Here is a 24,756-nt window from a genome sequence, read left to right as displayed (position 1 = left end):
AAAGAGCCCGGATGTCCATATATATTTTTATATATATATATTATAAAGCATATATAAAGTATATATGTATATATACATATATATGTATATGTGTACACAATATATATATGTATATAGGCACACAATGGAATATTACTTAGCCATCAAAAGGAGTGAAATCTTGCCACTTGCAACAACCTGGATGGAATTAGAATGTATTATGCTAAGCGAAATAAGTCAGTCAAAGAAAGACAACTACTGTATGATTTCAGTTATATGTGGAATTTAAAAAACAAAACTGATGAACATAGGTCAGGGAAGGAAAAATAAAAGGCTAAAAATAGCGAGGGAGACAAACCGTAAAAGACTCTTAACTATAGAAAACAAACTGAGGGTTGCTGGAGGGGAGGGGGGTGGGCAGACGGGGTAACTGGGTGATGGGCATTAAGGAGGGTACTTGATGTAATGAGCGCTGGGTGTTATATGCAACGGATCAATCACGAAATTGTACCCTGAAATTAATAATACACTGTATGTTAACTAACTTGAATTCAAATTAAAAAAAAAAAAGAATCATAGTCCTAAATGTAACAGCTAAAACTTAATAAACTTCTAGTATGAAAGAGGAGTGACCCTAGGTTTGGCAAAGATTTTTCAGATAGGACACAAAAAGCACAAACAACAAAAGAAAAATTTATACATCAGACTTCATCAAAATTAAGAACTTCTGCTCTTCTAAAAACACTACTGAAAGAATGAAAAGACAAGGCACAGATGGGGAGAAAATATGTGCAAATCCCATATCTGATGTAGAACTTGAATTCAGACTCTCAAAGCTCAAGAGTAAGAAAACAGCTCAACAAAACAATGCACAAAAAATGTGAACAGACACTTCATCAAATATATGTGAGTGACAAGCAAATGAAAAGATGTTCAGTATCAGTAGTCATTGGGGTACCCGGGTAGCTCAGTCTGTTAAGTGTCTGCCTTCTGCTCAGGGCATAATCCCAGAGTCCCAGGATCAAGCCCCGCACTGGACTCCCTACTCAGCAGGGAATCTGCTTCTCCCCCCACTCGTGCTTTCTCAATCTCTCTCTCTCAAACAAATAAATAAAATCTTAAAAAAAAAAAAAATCAGGGTGTCTGGGTGGCTCAGTTGGTTAAGCATCTACCTTTGGCTCAGGTCATGATCCCAGGGTCCTGAGACTGAGTTCTACAGCAGGCTCCCTGCTCAGCAGGGAGACTGCTTCACTCTCTGCCCCTCCCCCTCCTTGTGCTCGCTCGCTCGCTCTCTCTCAAAAATAAATAATTTTTAAAAAAACAAAAAAAAAATCAGCGATCACTAGGGAAATGCAAATCAAAGCCCCAACATACCACTACGCACCCATATGAATGGCTAAAGTTAAAAAACAGCCAAACGACTTTCAGTAAGAATTTGAAGCAATATAGTCAGAATTAACTATTACTTAGTCCATAAACTAAATTTCTACATGTGCAGTTCCAATATTTTATCAGAAACAGATTAAAATAACCATAAATATAAGATCTTGCATTAAAAGATACTTCCAGTAGTACTGAATTAAAGATTAATTTACTCACTGTGTTTTTGGATGGCTCCCATGCAGCATCAACCTTCCCCACATCTTGCATATCTTGGAGCTGGCGTAGTTGAGACAAGGTGTGATGCCTCAGAGCTTCATGCAAAGGAGTATCCCCATCCTTATCCTGAATATCTAATTTGGCACCTGCACGGACCAAAAGCTAAAAGAGAAAGACATCTCATTTTGCTAAGGTATCTCTGGCCCATAAGAAATTACTACATATCTAAAGTAACACAGACAAAATGAGAGAGGGAGACAAACCATAAGAAACTCTTAACTATAGGAAACAAACTGAGGGTTGCTGGAGGGGAAGTGGGCAGGGGTATAGGGCAATTGGGTGATGGGCATTAAGGAGGGCACCTGAAGGAATGAGCACTGGGTGTTATTTGCAACTGAGAATCACTGAACTCTACCCCTGAAACTAATAATACACTATGTTAATTAACTGAATTAAAATAAAATACAATAAAATAAGTTAACAGTGACAGAGCCCTGGACCTACCTGAAGGAATTGACACTAAAGCTAATTATCTTTATATATTCACCTGCTACTCTCAAAATTCCTGTGGCTCCTTTACAAATAGTGATGAGCTCTGTTTACTCAAATATATCCAATCGGAGGAAACAGAAAGCAATGAGAACAAACATGTGGCTTAATTTAGCAACTCTAAGATCAAGATAACTGGGAGAAATTTAGGACTTTTCTCCTTTTACTTTTTTAATTTTTTTTTTAAAGATTTTATTTTTTCAGGACACCTGGGTGGCACAGTCAGCTCAGCATCCAACTCTTGGTTTCAGCTCAGGTTGTGATCTCAGGGTCATGAGATCGAGCTTCACATTGGGCTCTGTGAGCCTGGGCGTGGAGCCCAATTCAGAGTCTGCTTAGGACTTTCTTTCCCTTGGCCCCTCCCCACTACTCTCTCTCTCTCTTTCAAATAAATAAATAAATAAATAAATCTTTAAAAACAAAAAAGAGTTTGTCAAGTAATCTCTACACGAAATGTGGGGCTCAAACTCACAACCCCAAGATCAAGAGTTGCATGCTCTACCGACTGAGCCAGCCCTGTGCCCCTTTTTTTCTCCTTTTCATTTCAGATATTTGAGTTAGGATATTTTAAGTACTTCCAATAGGACCAAATCATAAATGTTTGTAATTCTTCTATTACTTAAAGAAACCAGCAAGTTATTTATTCCATTCTCTTTGGTCAATTTTCTCCAAATGTAGTCATAAGGAAGAGCCAAAAATGACAGATAAATGAAGAATTTTTAGCAAGAGGAATTTTATTTATTTTTTTAGTATTTAAATTTTTTAAAATTTTAATTCAGTTAATTAACATATAATGTATTACTGGTTTCAGAGGTACAGGTCTGTGATTCATCAGTCTTACATAATACCCAGTGCTCATTACATCACATGCCTCCTTAACGTCCATCACGCAGTTACCCCACCCCTCTACCTCCCTCCCCTCCAGCAACCCTCAGTTTGAGCAAGAGGAATTTTAAATAACAATAAATGTGAGGTGTTTGCTAAACTACAACCTCTTATTTAAAATGCATAATTGATACACCTCAAAGATATTTTAAGTAATAAATACAACTTCATATTTAAGACTTTACTTATGGTGCTTTACTGATTTTCCTGATCCTTTCTACAAATGCTGTCAGAGTTTTAGAAAAACACCATAAATAGAAGCCAATCTCAAGCATATGGTCTTACCTGTCTTGGCAAATTACCGTTTTTTGGTGGTGTTTAGTTTTTGTGTTTTTGTTTTTACTTTGTTCCCAAAAGCTTACATAAAATGTCACTCTAGGACAGTGTTTCTCAAATTTGAACATGCATGAGAATTACCTGGAGGACTTGTTAAACCACAGATTGCTAGTTCCCACCCCTGGAGGTTCTGATTTGGTCAGTCTGAGGTGGGGCCCAAGAATTTTCTACCAAGGTCCCAGGTGATGCTGATGCTGATGCTGCTGGTTCAGCTTCTAAACTTTAAGAATCACTGCTCTACAAAAAAATTTTAAACCAATAATCTTTCAAATATTTTCTCTGGAATATCAGATTAGTCAAATAAAAATACATATTTCAGCTTTTTGGAATCTGTGCAGCAAACGTCCAGCCTAAGCTTTTAATTGTAGTTTACTCTCAATTATACAAATTAAGAGGTAATGTACTTTTTAAAAACCAATTTATGTGTTACTTTGAAATTCTCTGATTTAATATTTTGGGAAGTCACAAATCTGACAACAAAATTATACAACAGACTTTGAATATCACAGTTTTAAGATTTTCCCTATTGTAAATAAAAACTCTTTACCAAACTAAAGCAAAATATTAGCCTAAAATCATAATATTTAGATCTAACTATGCCTTTTGAAAAATCTAACTATGAATAATTTTCAAGACCTTCTAGAAATCTGTCTGGTTAAAACACAACTATAAGGTAAGATTCTTGTTGGTAAATACTTTACCCTCACAATCTGGGTGTGCTGTCGTTCAACAGCAAGGTGTAGGGCAGTTTGTTGGTTCACATTCTGGATATCCAGGTTAGCATTACCCTGAACAAGAAGAACAAAGTTTACATACTCCAAATTTGACAACCACGAACGCTAAATCTATAACTCTTCATGAGGAATAAATAACACAGAACACTGCTGACCACTTTCCTCTCTTCTAGCTACGGCAACATTGTTCTCGTTAACAGTTGCTGGCAATACAGCAAAAACTGGATAGGGCAGCAAACTTCCTGAGATAGAACAGCAAGTTTACAATAATTATTTATTATGGTGACTCCATAATAGGAATAGTTAAGGAACAAAGTTCAGTATAGAGCTCAAACACAGTTCCCTCTCAATCTCCATTATACGACAATAGAGATAATTAGCTCCTTTTAACTCTAAACAGTATTTCCTAAAAAGTTCTATTAGTGAGTCCTCATATTGGATTTAGATTTACTTTAATGACCTAATAAGGTCACCTCCTCTTGCTGCATGACTGAGCTCTTATTCAGTGAAAAGGAACTTCGCTGCAGGGTGAGAAGACAATGTTTAATTAATTAGTACATAAAAATACTTAGAAAGTCCTACCAGGGTTCTGGGATAGTCAAAGCACTATATGAGAACAGCTGATGCCAAGGACAGAGGAAAGGAACTGAGAAGCAAAATCCTGAATTCACTGGCACCAAGGTTCCTAGAGCTTCAAGAACTTAAGCAAGCATTCTGCCATATCACACTCATTTCCTTGGCTCCAACACAGTCATAGTACAACCTATTTCACAGGGTCAGTGATGATGGGGTTCAGGGTGGGCTGCCCCAAATAATGCCACTTTCGCATACTGATTATTTTGAATTAAAGTTACTTAGGAAACAGCCAGTGCAAGGACACTCTGACCCTCCTTTGTTCCCCTGAGAGCAGGAAATAAATTCCCCATGTGAAGGCTATCCTCCCTGTACCTGTAGGGTAGAAGGCATCCTTATTGCCAGAGATGAGGAATTAAGGGCCAAGAACTGACTACATAAATAAACTTTGTTACTTCATTTATTTATTTGCTACCCCAAGCGCAAACCCCTTTGTGAATTCTCCACAAATAACTGCTTGTTTAGAAGGTATAAAAGCTGCCTACTTTGGTCACTTTGGAGAGTCTCACATTTTTCTGAGCTCCCATGTGTACAAAATTAAATGAGTTTTTCTCTTGTTATATCTCATGTCGATTTAATTATTAGACCAGCCAAAGAACCTAGAAGGGAAGAAAGAAGAAATTTTCCTCCCCTCCAGGAAGGATTAAGAAAAATAACATGTAAAACTGCCCTATACAATGTCTTGCATAATAATAATAATTTAAAAAATGAAACTAAGAAAAGGGCTACAAATTCAGAAGATAAACTTTATTATTCTGTTTACATATTCTTCATGCCCTCTGAATAGAACTCTGAAACCCCACCTGTGCCCTTGCTTGGGGTATCAGGTAGAGCTGAAACCCCAGTAAAGCTGCTATGACACAGTCTAGAAGATGGGAGTTTCTGATTTGTTTTTATTACTTATGTTTCTCTGGGCATCATCATGAAGAACTTGATCTCAGCTTGTTTTCTTAACATGCCTGTTCTCCCTAAATGCAGAAAGTGACAGATTTACTTTTAAGTTCCCTGAACTTTTCCATTATTAGATTTTCCAAAGTAGTATTCACTGTATGATCTACTATACTTCGTTTATCTAGACATTAGTTCCTGAACATTGGGCTTGCTTCCAGTTTGAGGTTATTACAAATAAAGCTGCTACAAATATTTAGTGTAAGTATTTGTGTGGAAATGTTCTCTTGGGTACACACTAGAAGGGGGGCTGCTGGGTTGTACAGTAAATATGTATTTAACTTTATTAAGAACTGCCAAATTGTTCTCAAAATGGCTGCCTTGAAAACACCAGCAATGTATGTGAATTCTAAATGCTCCACACCCTAACCAACATTTGGCTAATTTTGGTCATTTTCGTTGGTAGGCAGTAGTAGTAGTAGATTAGTAGTATTTCACTGTGGTTGTAATTTCTAATCCCCTAATGATCTATGGTAATTGAAGCAAAATCACAGGAAATATGGTCAACATACAAAAAATAACTGTATTTCTGTATGTTTGCAATATACAATTAGAAACTGAAATTTTAAACAATTTACGATAGCATGAAAAAACTACTTAAAGATAAATCTAAAAAAGAAGATGTATCTAAAATGTGCAGAGCAACCAAAATGCCAAGAATTTTTAATAGAAACTAATAATCTGATTCTAAAATTTACAGGGAAATTCAAAAGATCTAAAATATTGAAGTAATTCTGAGAAAGGAGAACAAAGAACAAAGTTGGAGGACTTACTTTAACTGATTTCAAGACTTACTAAAATACAATAATCAAGATACTGTGATATTGGCATAACGTCAGTTATGTGTACTTTGGACTGAAAAGGAAATTATCACAATACCTCTAAGGGCATTAACTTTAATAATAAGGGCTTACTAGTCAATGGTATTGTAATAGCACTGCATGGTGACAGATGACAGCTACGCTTGTGGTGAGCATAACCTAATGAATAGCATTCCAATTGTCAAATCACTATGTTGTATACCTGAAACTAATGTAACATTGTGTGTCAACTATACTTCAGTTAAAAAAAAATTATACTTAAGCCTTAAAATGGCAGGGGAAAACAGTTTAACTTTCAAACTATTTCTTTATCTAAACTTCTATAGTTCATGGAGTATCCATCTTATAATGTGATGCTAATTACACATAATGAACAATTTACTAAATTCTGCTATTTCATCTTAACTAGACTGTAAGTTCCTTTTGGAGTCAGAGATCACAGATAATTCTTTGGTAACTTCAGTGCTTCTCTATGGCATGTATATTTAAAAATTTTGCTGAAAAACTAAAACGTCATAAAAACTACAGTAAATAGGGGCGCCTGGGTGGCACGGCGGTTAAGCGTCTGCCTTCGGCTCAGGGCATGATCCTGGCATTATGGGATCGAGCCCCATATCAGGCTCCTCCGCTGTGAGCCTGCTTCTTCCTCTCCCACTCCCCCTGCTTGTGTTCTCTCTCTCGCTGGCTGTCTCTATCTCTGACGCATAAATAAATAAAATCTTTAAAAAAAAAAAAAAACTACAGTAAATTCCCCCAAATCCAATCTCATAAAAATGTCACATCATCTTATTACAGAGATGAATGAAATGACTGAAGTAAACCTGTGCTGCTATCCAGCCACAGATTCCAGGAGTCCAGCAGTGGTCATGATCCGAATCCCCAGATCCTGGCTGCAGCCTGGTGTTACCTGATGGCAACTGGCCGCACGAGCTTAGATATCGACGTAATGGTTCTTGGTCCTATGGCTGTTGGATACTTCTACAACAGTGGCAGTGATTCTGTAAAATCTGTTGATGCCTATTTCATCGGACCAATCCAGCAACACTGTAGGAGGGAAGACTCGGGGCTAAGGGATACCCTCCATCCCCTTACACACACACACACATATATACAGCACTACCCTCTATTTAAGAACCAGTGTTAGGCAGAAGAATGAATATGTACCATATCTGAAAACGCATCATCGTGGGGTTTTACTGTAACCTACCAACAGGTAGTTGATGAAGAAATAAATAAATAAATGGCAATGGTCCAAAACCGTTAAAAATTATGGCACAGCTTTTCCTACCTGATGCACCAATAGTTCAGCCACTTCTACATGATTGTTAAGGGCAGCCAGATGCAAGGCAGTATAACCATCGTCTTTCTTCTCATCCACAATCCATGGTCTTGGTAATTTAGATAGTAAAACACGCATTGCACTGAAAGTCAAGTTTACATGATTTTGATATTTACATAATTTGATATTTGATTAAATATTTCATTATTTTCTTTAGAAAAATACATAAAGGAAACTTTTGAAATCAAATAAAAACATTCTTCTTTGAAGAAAATTATGCCCTCAGAGACAAATGAACTATATTTTTTTCTAAATCTCTAATGTGCAACTTTTTGATGCCTTAAGAGGTAAACTATCACCATTTGGGGGAACAGAATCAAATTAGAATGGGAGTGTTACAAGAGGAAAACATCATAAGAGGAAAAAAACCCAAAGCAGAAATACATCCAAACAAGGACATATTTATGGTCTTGTGGAAATTCTTAGGTTCAATTTGTATAGTATCTATTAATGAAAGAGTTAATAAAGAACAGCCAGGTAACAACAACAACAACAAAGTAGGAATAATAGTGATAAAAAGACAAATTTCATGTAACTGGTAGATTATCATGAACTACAGTTAAAAATCTGATGTACGTCATTTAGCAGTGCTAAATCTAGTTGATATCAAAACACGCAAAATGGTAATTATAATATTTAAAATTTAAAGATAACAAAATATTTCCAGAGCAAGAAAGACAGTTATTCTAAACACCATCAAAGAGTAAAGCATAAAAAAGCAGAAGTAATTATCAAGAAGTGATACTTCTTCAAAAATAAACTACTGGGACTACATCAAAATAAAAAGCTTTTGCACAGCAAAGGAAACCACCAACAAAAGGCAACCTACTCAATGGAAGAAGATACGTGCAGATGACATATCTGATAAGGTGTTAATATCCAAAATACGTAAAGTAAATTTACACAACTAAACTTCAAAAAAACAAACAATTTGATTAAAAAATGGGCAGAGGACCTGAGTAAGACAGACAGATGTCCAATAGAGATGCTTAACACCACTAATCATCAGGGTAATGTAAATCAAAACCACAGTGGAAACATCACTTTATACCTGTCAGAATGGCTAAAATCAGAGAAAAGAAATAACGTGTTGGTGAGGAGGTAGAGAAAAAGGAACCCTAGTGTACTGTTGGTGGAAAACTAAATTGGTACAGCTACTATGGAAAACAGTATGGAAGTTCCTCAAAAAATTAAAAAGAAAAATATCATATGATCCAATAATTCTACTACCAGGTATTTACCCAAAGAAAACAAAAACACTAATTCAAAAACATTTATGCACCCCTGTTTACTGCAGCATTATTTACAATAGCCAAGATATGGAAGCAATCCAAATATCCACTGATAGACGAACTGGATAAAGAAGATGTGGTGTATATATATAATGGAACACTACTGGGACATAAAAAGGATGAGATCTTGCCATTTGTGACAACCCAGACGGACCTAGAGGATACTATGCCAAGTGAAACAAGTCAGAGAGTACTGTATGATTTAACTTACATGTGGAATCTAAAAAACAAATGAATAAGCAAACAAACAGCAGAATCAGATCTGTAAATACAGAGAACAAACTGATGGTTGCCAGAAGGGAGTGAGGTATGGGTTTAGGGAGTGGGAGGTATGGGCTTCCAGTTATGGGATAAATGAGTCATAGGGACGAAAGGTACAGCACAGAGAATATAGTCAATGATATTTAATAGCACTGTATGCGGACAGATGGCAGCTACACTTGTGGTGAGCATAGCATAACATATAGAGATGTTCAATCACTATGTTGTACACACCTAAAACTAATGTAACATTGTCTATCAACTACACTCAAATTAAAAAAAATTTTTTTTAAAGAAATGATGTGTCTTAAAGGAAAACCTAGCCCACTCCCAAAAAAGTAAAATTAGAAATAATTTTTCTTACCATATACTAGTAACTTTTCTTAACAGAAAGATTTTATGTGGAAAAATCGTATGAGAATAAGGCCTAACATTACCCAGAACGTATTTCTATGAATCCCATGTAGGAAGCCCCAGAAATCACAGAACAGGCTCTGGAGGGTCCAACAACCTCTAAAATTGCTTTTATCAGATTTTAAAACAGGTTTATAACCCAAAGTGTACTGAGAATCACAGCTTAAAGATAGCTTTCAGTGGCTGTTACTAAAGTTATAATCACTGCTAAGTGTGAGAGAATTCTTTGGAAATCTATGGAAAACTATGGACTCCCCTCTGCCCCCCAGAGAAATGCACATTATATAGCTCTGCCTACAATTTTGAGAGAGTCTACAAACTCCTAAATCCCACTCGCGGACCTCATACAAAGCTTAGGTTTTCTGCTTTAGTTCGTTTACAGTAACTACAAGGATTCTAATCTTCTTCTTTCACTGGATTAAAATAAGATACTAGATATTGGGGCACCTGGTTGGCTCAGTTGGTAGAGCATGTGACCCTTAATCTCATGGNTTTAAAATAAGATACTAGGGGCGCCTGGGTGGCACAGCGGTTAAGCGTCTGCCTTCGGCTCAGGGCGTGATCCCGGCGTTATGGGATCGAGCCCCACATCAGGCTCTTCCGCTANGTTGTGAGTTTGAGCCCCACATTGAGTGCAGAGATTACTTAAAAATAAAATCTTTAGGGGCGCCTGGGTGGCAAAGCAGTTAAGCGTCTGCCTTCGGCTCAGGGCGTGATCCCAGCGTTCTGGGATCGAGCCCCACATCAGGCTCCTCCACTATGAGCCTGCTTCTTCCTTCTCCCACTCCCCCTGCTTGTGTTTCCTTTCTCGCTGGCTGTCTCTATCTCTGTCGAATAAATAAATAAAATCTTTAAAAAATAAAATAAAATAAAATAAAATCTTTAAAAAAAATAGAGATACTAGATATTATTTAAATTTGCCTCAGATTCTTAATGGAGAAAAGTACTGGTACCACTCTGTATTACCGAATGTTTGGATTTGGCATTATCTAGTACTCTACACATTTGACCATGTGAGAAATGGAATTTATAAGGGTTTTATGATTCTTTTGGAGAGTTTAGAAGATGTATTAAATCATGTGGGGAAAAAAAGTTTTATTAAAAACAAAATGTAATTATAAGGTAATAATGTAAACACTGCTTTAAACAAAAACTGTGATAGGATTATGTTGAGAGAAATGGTGGTAATAGATAATGTCAATAGTTTTAAATCTTAATTTCTCATGACATGAAATCAGTAGATAATATCTACAATTGATAAATTAGGAAACTTGCAGGATAAGCTGGAAGTTATTGGGGAAGGGGGGAACAAAGGGATGAAGACGGATAAAGCTGAGCACAGTTCTCTTTCATTATAAGCTTTGTAGTAGTATTTGACTTAGCTATGCATATATATTAGATTTTAAAAATTAAAGTCAGGGGCGTCTGGGTGGCACAGCGGTTGGGCGTCTGCCTTCGGCTCAGGGCGTGATCCCGGCATTATGGGATCGAGCCCCACATTGGGCTCCTCCACTATGAGCCTGCTTCTTCCTCTCCCACTCCCCCTGCTTGTGTTGCCTCTCTCGCTGGCTGTCCCTATCTCTGTCAAATAAATAAATAAAATCTTAAAAAAAAAACAAAATAAAAATTAAAATTAAAGTCAAAACACTAAAATAACATTTAGGCTTACTATATTAAAATCCTTTAAGTTTGCTACTTCTTATAGACAAGATATATAAATATGACAGTAAGTTTTACATTATAAGTTCTTGGTTCATGTTAATTTCATCAATTTTTTTTTAAGTCACATTATTGAATGGATATCCTTGAGAAGATGGTTCTTATGAAACCATGTTTCCCACTACCTTGCATTCCTGTTCCAGAAGTACCTTCCCATATTATGCTGCCAATAACTCAAAAGAAAGAAAGGGAAAGAGGAGCAGTTCCTTCTCCGGGCGTAAGCTATCCACTGAGATGGAGCCATCACTAACTTGTTCTTCTGGGCTTTTGTACTTCCTAAATGAAAAAAGCTACAGAAAGCTGAAGCCTCTCAGAAAGAGAGCCAATGGCTCAGGTTAGTGAGGCACTTAAACAGAATATGTTTTCTTGAATATGTATTCCTGAAAGCCTACTGCCTCTCTATTCTCTCACTACCTTATATCTTTTTGCTTTTTCCTCTCAGTATAAAATGTGTAATTGAAGTATCAGAGCAAAAGAAAGATGGTAATTTCAGGCTACTGTCAAAAGTGACAAAAATGATCCCAGTCCTTTCTAGATCACATTCTATAAAGTCAATCAAATCCTACTACTAAAATGCAAAATTCAGATTTTCAGAGAGCAAGTTTTCACTTTAGAACCAATCCATTCTGTTAATTAGTCCCACTTACGTGGGGTGGATAATCTGAGGAGGCCACAATCCAACCAGGCAAGCCGCTGCTGGCTGTCCCCTGCAGCTCTGTCGTTCCTGAAGAGGAGACTTACGCTGCAAGCACTCAGGCTCACAGGGTTGCTGGGATCAGGTGTTACCAGTTCAGCACATCAGTAACTTTATTGAGTCAACAGGTTCCCACCTGTACAGCACAGTATATAACTATTGGAGGCATTTTCCCTAATGCCCAAACACTCTTCTTTAGTTCTCAATCTGGTTGTTTTCCAAGAGGTTAAGGACATGGATTGTTTAAAGATAAGATCTTACTACCAGTTAAGCAGGCATTTGTGAATAGTGCCAAAGAAGCATTAAGTTCCAGAACAACTAATAGTGGTGCCTAGTATAATCCATGGCACATGGTAATACTCGAACGTTTGCTGAATGATGAACAAATGAGTTCTAAGAAGTAGAGGGACAAGCAGCTGTCTACATTGGAATGTAGCAGTCAAATGGCAGTGGGTCCATTTTTAGGGCCTGCCATGCTTTACAATCTTTCTTTAGAGATACGCAACATTTTTCTAAACAAACCCAAGGAGCTAAACTGTGGAGGTCTTACATATTAATGTAAAAAAAATTAGAATAGAACTACAGCGCACACGAGCTGTTTACTAAATGCTTGCTAAGTTAATAAACAATCCCTCAAATAATAAAACTAGTAAAGCCTGTTAGTCCAGAATTCATAAAGGAACCTACTAAGAAAGCTGATCAATCCCAAGCAGAAGTTCTTTAGGGCATACTAAAAGCAGATCAGTATGTGATATTCTAAACATATTTTTGTTCGATACCCACCCCCATCTGAATGGATGCAGACAAGAAGCTTGGGAAGATATATACCCAGATGCTATCCATGGCAATCACTTTAATAAATGAATATAGCTGGGTTTATAGTTTCTTTCATCTACTTATAGCTAGTGAATAGACATTAGTTAGATGTTTTCAAATTCTTTTTTTGGTGTGCTTTTATTTCCCCCCCCCAAACTCTTTTTTGACAGATACCACAATTAGAAGGCTCATTAACTTAGCCTAATTTCATTAAGAATAGAATTTAGCTCAAAATGAGAAAGAGACATGCAACAATTCAGGCTGCAGAAGAGATGTAAAGCTGAGTACTCGAGTATTCTTAAACTCAAGACAACCAAAATTATCTCTTAAATGACCAGTGAGTTCTTATTTCTCCTTCTATGTTTAAGCCAGGGCCCCGTTTTATTTATCTTTATATTCCCTTTACATGCCTAGTAAAACAAGCTCAAAGTTTTGTTGAATGGAACAAAGGAAGAAACAATCAAATGAACAGTCATTTTCTGCGTATAATGGAGGCAAGGGTATTAGCAACCTATTAAATTTTTGGTATACTCTCAAGTCCCCAAGAGTGGTAATTCCCTCACTGGTTTCATTATTACAAACCAGAGCAGGACCATGGTGTGGTGGTAAAGAGCTCAAAGTCTGAAGCCAAACTATCTGGGTTCAAATTCTGGCATTAGCAAGGTGAATGGCTGGTGACGAGCAGTTATTTAAGTTCTATGCCTTGGTTGCCTCATCTATAAAATGTGAGAAGAATCACAGTTTCTATCTCAAAGAAGTTGAAAATTTAAAAGGGTTTATTTAGAAGAGTGCCCAGCACGTTATATGTTTGCTTTAAAAACAAAAACAATAACCACCACAACAAAAAAACCTTTCACCACTACAAAATGGTTAGAAAAAAATGAGGCGATTTAGAAACCTGAAAATTAACCTATCTTAAACTGAGACGTGTCATCTTCTCACAATATGTGTAAAAGTATTCCAATATCTAGAAAAGCTGGCTCTTCAAAATTGCCGAATGTCTACAGAGGCACTCTTTATGTCACTGCTTTAAAACAGCAGTCCAAAATAATTCACCTGCTGTGGTATTCAATGCTAAAGACAAAAAGAATGTCAAGGACAAACTTCCCAGGTAGGAGAATGAGCTTAAAAAACCGGTAATAGTTTTTCTTCAATCTTAATTGAATCAATACTTAACAGAATACTGTATTTGAATTAAGAACAAGGTATAGGGGCGCCTGGGTGGCACAGCAATTGAGCGTCTGCCTTCGGCTCAGGGTATGATCCCGGCGTTATGGGATCGAGCCCCACATCAGGCTCCTCCGCTATGAGCCTGCTTCTTCCTCCCACTCCCCCTGCTTGTGTTCCCTCTCTCGCTCGCTGTCTCTATCTCTGTCAAATAAATAAATAAAATCTTTAAAAAAAAAAAAAGAACAAGGTATAGATTTGGTTTAAGGAGGAACAAAGTTTCTCTTGGGCATTTTCAGGTTTGTAAAATCTTAAAACTGTATCTCCACAAGTACATTAGATTTGACGTTATAATATTCTTTTCTCCTTGGTTAAAAAGGTAAATTTCAATATTACAATTTATTGTGAATATGCTATTAAAATTTAGAGCAAAAGTATTTTTCCTTTGAAGCATATACTATTATGCTTCATTATAGATTAGGTTAATGACTATTTCATAGTCTCTAGTAAAGTAGAAATGATCACGCCTAAATGTTATTTCAAAAAATTTAAAAGGAATGGCAATGTCAAAAGAAGGAAAAAAAATACTTCACATTTGAAAATGAAATAGAATAAAAATGCATTTTAATAGTTCTGTATGTAAATATAGTTTCAATATAAAAGTACACAATTACTCAAAAGCACTCCAGACCATTTCTCGTCTAAGCACTACAAAAAATTAACTGAAACTGACACTGAATTAAAAGTTTTAAGTAGCACTTTTCTAAGACTTCACTTACACACTACTCTTCTCTTCCTTAATGATCTCTCTCCATCTTTAATATATAGGTTCTACTTACCATTTCTACATATTTTCCACTCAAATATTATTCCTTAAATTTAAGAAGCATGTGTAGCAATAACTAGCTCTAAAGATAACCCTGCAAAATATCTTCAGGCCTTCAGTTATGTAAAATATCATCATCCATAAAATTTTTTACCAGCAAAAAATTAGGTTATGAAATATATTTTGGCAGCAGAGGGATTTTACTTGTTCCAGATCTGTCTAAAGACTGTCTTGCAACTAGCCAGGGTAATATTTTTCCTCTTTCCTTTTTTTCTCTGCAGTGCTTCTAAGTATAGTGACAGCCGCATCAGGCTTTCCTAGTCTCAGCGCAAGCTCAGTGAAAATCTGGGAAATGTAAGTGGAAATATGAGAGACCGCTTTATTTGGCAGTGCTTTAAAAAAAAAAAGGGCAGAACAAATGGCAAAGCAGTGTGTGGACCGCAGGATGAACAATCAATAGGCAGAAAGCAAGATAGAGGCTTCCTCAGCTTTTGGATCGACAATCGACAGCTGAGAGACTATTTTTTGCTATGGTTGACTAAATATGGTCAGGGAAGAGAGAGGCACAAGAGAGCCTGTTTGCCTGGGAGTGCATGTTTCAAATGCTTAGCTGCCTATAAAGCTGTAACAGTTTAGCCCGTGGCCACTGAGAGAAGAATATAAGTTAACCTCTGTAGTGACCATGTGGAAGTCCTGACCTTGCTTGCAGACTTGACCTCTGGATATGACAGGGTGGCTTCACTACAGATCTACCAATTAATCCTGGAAACTAAAAACCAAAACCAAACAAACAAAAAAAACCAAAAAACAACTTCACAGCAAGAAAGATACAGAATATTTCCTGAGAAGTCAGAAGAACCTAATGTATTCTGGTGGGCAAAGGAAAATAGGGTGAATGTTTACTTGGGGGGAGTGAGGTGTGCTTTGGTGTTTGGCTTTTTTTCTTTTTTAGATTATAAAATTAACTTCCTCTCTAACTTTCTCCCCTCTTCTGAAGCATTTCATCTGAAAATGAGCAAGGCTCATTTTTCTTGGCCATTATACCAACCTTCCTTGGTTGCTTAATTTTCTGTACAGCAGATACAAGGTCGTATCTGTGCAATACTGGTAATACGACCTTCCAAATCAAATGGCCAACTTTGATTCAATTTTGTTGTTTGTTTTTTTTTTAAGGCGAAGGGAAGGGAGAGGGAAAAGATGGCTTATTTGGAGTTTTTTTGTTTGTTCATTTGTTTTTCAAATGTATCTTAAAAGGTGAGGTTCTGTGTTCACTCATACAGCCCCCTTGCTTCCCTCGGCTCAAGGAAAGAAGTGCTGAATCAGCGAATAGAGTGAAGGAACAATCAAGAGGAGATGGCTGCTGATGTGACTCTCTAGGTCATTATCTCTCTTCCTCCTGCAAATGCTGCATGGCACTAAGCTTACAGGTAACAGCACCACAAGGGGCCTGCACTTTTAAGGATGCTCATGACTTTCTGCATGCTTACCTATTATTGACTCGATACATGCTTCTATTGTTAAAGTTTATCTCGGCAATGCCTAATTTCACAGTTCAAGTAGACAGCTTATGTAGTGTAAAAAGGAATGTTGCTTCAAGTATCTTATCAGATAATTCTTGATCTCAAAAATATACAAATCCATTACTGTCACTGACATTACTAAAAATTTAGTCTTTGTTTCAGATTAAATAATGATTTTGCATCCTTAGTAAATCACATCCTGCTTCCAAAGGACACTACCTTTTTAAAAAACTATTAACCGTCTATTTCAAGGTTTAGTTAACCAAGAGACTTGGCAGATCACAAAATACTTTTTAATGTGACTTTTAGTTGGTCACAAAAATACATGAGAATGTGCATGGTGAGTCCTAATACTGCACTGCTGACTGCTGCAGCGCGGGGCCATCTACTGCTGCATTCGGATCTGCTCTCTCTGAGCTGCACTAACGTTTATCACAGGCTGCAGAAATTCTACTTTCCCTGCCTTTTTGTTTTCTCCTTTCCTGAATACGAAAATGTCTTACAGCGTTCTTTTAAACTAACCTTTTAATACCACAATAATTAAAGGCAACTCTCCAACTACAATGTCCTTTCAAGCTAAATGATCAAGCTCGAACCCCAGTGCCACAGGCTAACACCCTTCAATTCTTTTCAGTGAGACTTTAGAAAAGTTGATGGTGCAGGTAGTTATCCTTTATATTAAAAAAAATTAAAGAATCGAAAAAACCAAACTCACCAATAGATGTATTTATACATCTATTCAAATATGTATTCAACCCAAACAAAAGCACCAAAATGTAAAATTCAGGTAAGTAATTAATAAAGACAAAGAAATGAGAAAGAAGTCTTCAAATAATAATGAGTTCCTTATCTGTGACCTTTAAAAAAAAATAACAAAAAATTCATCATCCTTAAAAATTCAGTTCACTCACACTCTAAAAAGATCTAGTTTTTCTCCTTGTTCTTTCAACTTTAGAGTCAATATCAGAAGAAGTACTAATTAGTTAACTGGTTAAGTTTTCAATAAGATATCTAGCTTGTAAAAAGAATTTGCACTGAATTCATTACTATCTACTTGTAGGATCTAGAAGCAAACTACAAATAAGAAGAAATTCGCTCTGAAGACTATGAAGAAACACTAGGCTGATCTTACCAATTTCTGAAATATACTCTGTAAAAACTCCACTGATTCTATGAATCTCTTGCAAAAACAACCAGCAGGACAAAGTTCAACAGATAACTGATTAGTGTTTAGAAGTGTCTATATCCACCAAGAACAAGGAGCCATAAATGGCACTAATGCCACGCTTCAGGTAAATGTGTTATAGTTTAGTCTTTGATAGTCTCTGCAAATGATCTACCACTACTCTGTATCAGTAAGCTGAATGTTTTACTAACAAATGGGAAAATAAAACATTTCATGTTTTTACAGCTAACAACTTAGTAAAACCTACTCAGAGTACATACTTCTTTATGTACCCATATGAACATACAATGCTATGGAATGTAAAGAAGTATGTATTTTTGGTAGGCAATAAACTGCCAGGAGGGAACTACACTGCAGCTAAAAGAAGCCTTTGCTTCTTTCTATGTGAATGACCTTCATATGGTAAATTAACCTGGTATCAAAGAGATGACCTTTGGCAATACTAACACCATAAAAATGTACCTACTACTTTTAGATGGGAACTAAATGCTGGGAAGATTTCTATTTTGTGAAGAAAAAAAAGTTCAACTAAGGAGATTTAAAATTATCATGAAACTCTTTTTAAATCTTTTAAGTTTAAAATATACTATGCTTTACATATTTTTAAATTAAGTGCTCACATGATTAAAATTTGAATACAGAATACAGAAATCAGTATTACCAGAACAAAAGAATAAGGGATACAGGGGATACACATGACCTATTTTCTTTCTCCACAATATGATCTTAATTGAAGTATATATCGCATTAGAATCAACTGATTTGTTAAGAATAACAAGATATAACAAAAACTGACATCATTACATTTTAACAATTGCTCTTGATAGTTTAATAAATTTATAGTCTACTAACATTAGAGGAATTTCTGAAGCAAGTTTTGTTGTTTTAAGCTTTCTTTTGTGAAAGCTACATAGTCATAATTAGAAAAGACTATCTTTTAAGTAACGTTCTACTCTAAAAAAAAAAAAAAAAAAAAGGGGGGGTTGTCCTCAAGTTAATCAGGCCCTTAACCCAGTTTTTGCTTTAAATGCTGTTAGTACTTAGAATAAATTAAAACATATGATTTATGCAGGAAAAATGACAAAATTCTGCACCATAGTTGTAGGTTAACAGGGCACATTGGTAACAGATTGCCAAATATTTAAAAGAAATTAATTTATTATCGATATTATCCTTGAATTTGCTTTCTCCATAGGGGCATATAAAATGAAAACACTATAGTCAAGAAACCAATTTACACAGACAGAATAATCACCTTCCACTGGTATTGTGCAACAGCAATTCAATTTTTACAAACATGGTATTTGTAGTGTGTTGGAGATATCACAATTTTTTTTTGTATCTTATACAAAATTTCTTTTAAGTAATATACACGTATATATTAACAAAAATCACAAATAATAAAGCAGCTGGCAATACTTTATAAGCAGTACCAGTTTCAAGCTACTATGATAGATTTAGAAAAAAAGAAATGCTAATATTCATATACTCTAATCACTTCTTACTAAAAGTATTAGTTCAACTGGAATATTCAGACGTGTATAAAAAGCATAATGATATTTGAAAATTTTTATGTGTCCCAAGTTGAACAGAAATGGCTCTAAGGTTAACTACAGTTATAACTGAAAATATGTATCTCAAAAGTACAGGTTCCTCTATAAAACTACTCAAAGGGTATTACTATACTCATGTTTTATAACATTATAAAATTATAGAGCATTATAAAATAGAAAAATTATATCCATTATTCTATAGGTATGAAAGTTTTTAATAATTATTTTAAAACACCCTGGTGACAAAGAGTCTCATTGCTATAATATTAAGAGTATATAATCCTCAGAAAATAAAATGACAGCATCTACTATTCATTTTAAAAAGTAAGATTATATAGTGATTCTAGTGCTTACAAGTTTAACTGAACATATTTGAATCTTTTCAATCATTCTAAAATGTCACATCCATCACTTAGATCAGCTGTTCATTTTTAACTGAGTACATAGTAAACTCTGGGCATCTGCTGACACTGGTGTAACTCAAACATTTCAACTGTCTCTCTGACAGGGATAACAGATGCTGACATTATCAAATGCTGTACTATTTTTTTTCCATGGCCTCTCCTTGCCCCGATATGGCCAGTATATGAAACTGAACTGCCATCCAAAAGCACACTTGAGCAACTGGATCTGCTAAACAGCTCCCATATAACTAGTAAAAATAGAAGCCAGTTTTATTGCTATCTTCAGCACTTAAGTCCAGGCAATTTAACACCTGTTTCATTTCTATTAGAATAAATGGAAAGAATTGTAGTTACATTAATTTCACCAGCAGCATGATACTTACCAACCAGCAGATGCAGAATATACTTAATATGAGAACTGTCTGAATACTGCCTGAATTAGTGCTGACCTTTTCCCAGTTTAGTTCAAAACAGTAACTGTTTCTTTATATTTCACTGAAAGCACTTACTTTATACGAAAACTATAATATCTCAAAGTTTTATTTACAAGTATATTTCAGAAGATACCCCTTCCCTGATACTGAAATGCAACACTGAAATCACATAACAAAAATTTGCTGTACTGACTTTTAAAGTATTACTCATGTAGTAGATTTGAATACTCAAATTCATTGATTATAGCTATCCACTACAAGTCCATGTATTATTAAGCTGATAATGGAAGTAACTAGGCAATCTGTACCCAAAATTATGGAGAACTCAGTCAGGGAAACAGACTTTGAAAAGGGTTAAATTACTAACCTATGATTAGTAACACTACATAAGCAAAAACAAAGAAAAAAGCTGGCATGCGTGGTAGTAGTTCCTTTCAACACAAGTCCAAGCAATACACTGAATACACATGTGATCTATTTATAAACCAAAGGGCAGAGGTACTTTCTTAAGGCCATTCATATTCCTCCACCCCCTCCCTGTCAGCAACTTGCTATTAGCCCTCAAGTATAATACTAAATAAAGGAGCAGCAGTAGAAAGGTTACCAGTACTCTTCCCTATTAGCATACTTACTTGGTACACTGCCTAAATAGAAATACAAAATAGTACTCTGAAATACATCAAGGTCTATTTGTTACTTTAAATGGTGTTGGTTTTAAAACAGGTTATTGTCTACACTTAAGAATTATGCAAAGTTGTACACTGATAATTCCTTAATGCATCAACAAAATGTTAAAGGGCAAAGACTTCTGCTCCATTCGAGTAGAAAATAGTAGGAAAAGTGCCTTCAAAATAGAAAGGTTTACATGTAATGACTGAAGTACTGATATGAGAATCTAACATTTGTAGAAAGTCCATAAGCATAATTGTACAAATAAAAATCATTTCAACTCTTTTGTATCCCAAACTAGCCAGCACTGCAATGCTTTGCTAGAGCTGGTAAAATGGAACCAAATCGCCTCTTCAATGGATTTGGTCCCCTTCAACCAGCTGTAGCTATGCATTGATTACTACAGGACAGTCAACGTTTTCATTTATGAATATCACTCACATGTTGACTAATTTCAGCTTATTTAAATTATTCAGATTGTAGTTTAAATCAAATAATTTGTTACTGTTAATTCTCCTTGAGAGAACCATAGTGGTTAACAATGTTTATAAAAAGTTTTATGAAAAATGTGTGGATGACTTAAGGATTGCAAATAAAATAATTTTACTTACTTACTATCTTGGTGTTACATTTTTTTATCCTTCAGAAAAGAAACGCTAATGAAATGTAGCCTATGCTGCATAAAAAAAATAATACACTTCCTTCAAAGGAAGAAAAGATTTGGGAAGGTCACCTAAAACCTACCTGAACATAGTGGGAACACCAGTGTGGTTCCCAGGACATGCACATATTTTAAAGAAAAATGTAACATTAATACACTAGAAATGTCGGGTCAGTATCTTCCACAGGATTAGCATTTAATTTTACTGCTATTTACCTGAATATTGACAGATAACGTGAAAAAGAAAATCAACGATTCTGCAGAATATCTTGTGCAGAGAATGAAACAGTATCTAGTTCTTCCAACTCCAAAACAAAAGTTTTTAATCCTCAGAAAAGAAAGGAAATGCTAAGCATCACGGCTCTTTACTATGTAGGTATTCCACTTCTTCATACTTGTTTCCTCAGTGGTAAAATGAAAATCTCTTCTAATAATAACATCCTATGACTCTCCTCTCTGTCATCTTTGTCCTTCACAAAAAAAATACACACATAAGCCTCTCTCTCTCAGTGGAGAGAAAATGAAGGAAGAGGAAAAATGACAAGCTATCCAACATCCCTCTATTTTTCTTACTGACTGCAATACAACTATAGGTAATATAATGTTCTTTAACACATGGAAACAAGCATTTCAGTAATTAATCTTCAAGAGACCACTCCTCTATTTCAAAGTGAAGATCATCCCTCAAAAGAATGTAGGCACACGAAAGTACATACATAATTAAATCTTATCACTTCATTCAAATTACTAGGCCTTCCTACTCATATTAATCACATTTCAATTAGTCACATTAAATATATTTATGCATTACAAGGCACATTGTGTTTTAGAGTGGATGTATGGCATATAAGAGAAAATGGACACACTATAAGTACAGTATCATTTAATACTCTCTCAGTTACTTTGTATACATAGCACTCAGCATGTTCAGAGTTAATAAGAAAAACATCAAACACGAAGATATGGTCTGGATTATCAAATCTTCATATATTCAACGTAGTATCATTTACCAGGCTGTACTTCAGAATTTAAGAAGTTATATAAAGGTATCATAACATTCTAGAGGGAAAATTATGAGTTGCTCACATATTCAGTAAGATTTAATATGTGCCTTTGTGGGAATAAACAGGTAAGTAAGAAATGCCTGTGAAGTTATCTTAGCACTAACCTAAAAACACAAGTGTATCACATCATGTGGTCTATTCATATTTTGCTGCTACTCTTCACACTCAATTTATATTAAAGAAAAATCTGTAAATAACACTATATAAGGTAACTTTATAAAACTGTTAACAGTACCTCCAAAATACCTACCTAATATCAGTACTTCTAAAACACGTAGCTGGTTTTTGGCCAGCTCTGCAGAGAATACTGCTAATTTATTTTCATGCCTGTGAAGGAGATCTAAAAACTTAATTAAGAGCTAAAAATGCAACATCCTCACAGAAAGTACCTAAGTAATGTGCCAACTAAAGCCATTCCAAAGAAATTTCGTTTTCATTTTCAACAAGAGAAATGCTTCCTGCTCTTCATTTAAATCTGAAATTTCACCTGTACACAANCCTAAGTAATGTGCCAACTAAAGCCATTCCAAAGAAATTTCGTTTTCGTTTTCATTTTCAACAAGAGAAATGCTTCCTGCTCTTCATTTAAATCTGAAATTTCACCTGTACACAAAAAAGATAATATGGCTAAACTACAAGGAAAATATCTCTAAATATCAAAAATAAGAAAAAGCACGGTTCTTGGTAAAGAGTCCTGAAATTAAAAAAAAAAAAAAACTTATATTAAGACATATTGTAATTGCTATTCTAAAATGTTCCAAATTTTATAAACCATGATACCAAAATACTCAGCGTCTCAGAATGAAAGCTTATATCGTAGGGGCACCTGGGTGGCTCAGTCGTTAAGTGTCTGCCGTTGGCTCAGGGGACGATCCCAGGGTCCTGGAATCAAGCCCCACATCGGGCTCCCTGCTCTGCTGGGAACCTGCTTCTTCCTCTCCCACTCCCCCTGTTTGTGTTCCCTCTCTTGCTGGCTGTCTCTCTCTGTGTCAAATATATAAATAAAATCTTAAAAAAAAAAAAAAGAAAGCTTATATTGTCACCCACAATTCTGAAAGAAAAGAAACGGCTTTATAACTCTTTCTCTCTTAATGTATTTATTTCAGTTACTGTTATACCATGAGGAAAAATCAAGATCAGCTTATAAATCCAGAATCTACATTGATCTAAGGCTTTGAAATCTAGATTTCAAAGTATATTCTTCAAAAGTATTGGACATCTAGATATATTTTTGATAATCAGGGATATTATATTTTCTTTTTAAAAAGCACAACCAATAACTCTGTGTTATTAACTTATGGCTGAAAAATTATTACTGCTTACTCACAGCAAAGTTAAGGAATAGATGCTACTTAAATCCCACATGTATACACGTGCACATATAAACTTTGGAAACTTTTCCATACTGCTAACCATAATAAATTGAAATAATTATAAGTAAACATTTGTGCTGGTATTAAGCTACATTTGCAATGATGTAAATGATTCACTGTAGAAATTATATATATTCTAATAAAAGAAAAACCTCAAAATTAGCTAAGAATTACACTAACAAAAGTACCATCAATTGCAATTAAAACTGACTACACATGAATTTCAACAATTAAGCCCAGTACACTAAAGAAGTATAACTGTAGTTTAAAACAAAGTCACAAAGAACAAATTAAAATGTTATAATTCAAGGTAATAGATTCGTTAGTATAAATTATAAAATGCTTATAAGAAAGGGGAAAATGTTGGCACATATTAATCATATCTAATATTTTACTCAAAAATGCTAATTTCAGGTTCTGGAAATAATAAATGAACTATATCTGCTTTTCTCAAGTAAGTGTGAAGGCCAAAGACTTTTTAAAAAAAATTCTGAGTACACCAAAAATGATTCCTTCTGTCTTTGGACATCAGTGATCAGTACAAGGGAAGAAAAGCATATTTTAAGAATAAAAAATTTGATATGAAAAAAAGAACTGAAAACTACCTCAATTTGCAATTTCAACTGATACGTAAGTTGTATTATCTTCTGACGCTATTTAGTGTCCAATTAAAATCATACTCTTTATCTGGCAATCTATACTCACAACTGCATGAAATGTCTTAAGGAAATAGGAATAAAAAAAAATCATGTAGCTTTAACTAAAGCACCACTTTGCTGCAGAAAAAAATAATGTTTTTCCTTTTTTTTTAATGTCACCTGACACCAGTTATTTGATTGGAGGAATCACCCTTATAAATTTTCAGGGGAATTCTCAAGAT

The 24,756-nt window shown here is 35.2% G+C and overlaps 1 protein-coding gene and 1 long non-coding RNA gene across 2 annotated transcripts in view; one reads left to right on the top strand and one right to left on the bottom strand.

Annotated features, from left to right (window-relative positions):
• The window catches only part of MIB1 (mindbomb E3 ubiquitin protein ligase 1), a 128,678-nt gene that overhangs the window by 22,194 nt on the left and 81,728 nt on the right, over positions 1–24,756 (bottom strand). Inside the window, exons 13-15 of the mRNA XM_034643299.1 lie at positions 7,773–7,905; positions 4,050–4,136; positions 1,579–1,740 (exon numbers count right to left, since the gene is read on the bottom strand). Coding sequence (XP_034499190.1) covers positions 1,579–1,740; positions 4,050–4,136; positions 7,773–7,905 — 382 coding nt within the window. The remainder of the gene's footprint in view (positions 1–1,578; positions 1,741–4,049; positions 4,137–7,772; positions 7,906–24,756) is intronic.
• Positions 15,798–17,676, top strand: LOC109489145. The gene is made up of 3 exons (XR_002142096.2): positions 15,798–15,884; positions 16,317–16,439; positions 17,593–17,676. It is a non-coding gene; the product is annotated as an uncharacterized LOC109489145 (long non-coding RNA).

The sequence above is a fragment of the Ailuropoda melanoleuca genome, chromosome 14 (genome assembly GCF_002007445.2).
Source record: "Ailuropoda melanoleuca isolate Jingjing chromosome 14, ASM200744v2, whole genome shotgun sequence".
Taxonomy (NCBI): domain Eukaryota; kingdom Metazoa; phylum Chordata; class Mammalia; order Carnivora; family Ursidae; genus Ailuropoda; species Ailuropoda melanoleuca.
This window is presented reverse-complemented; position numbering and strand designations above follow the sequence as displayed.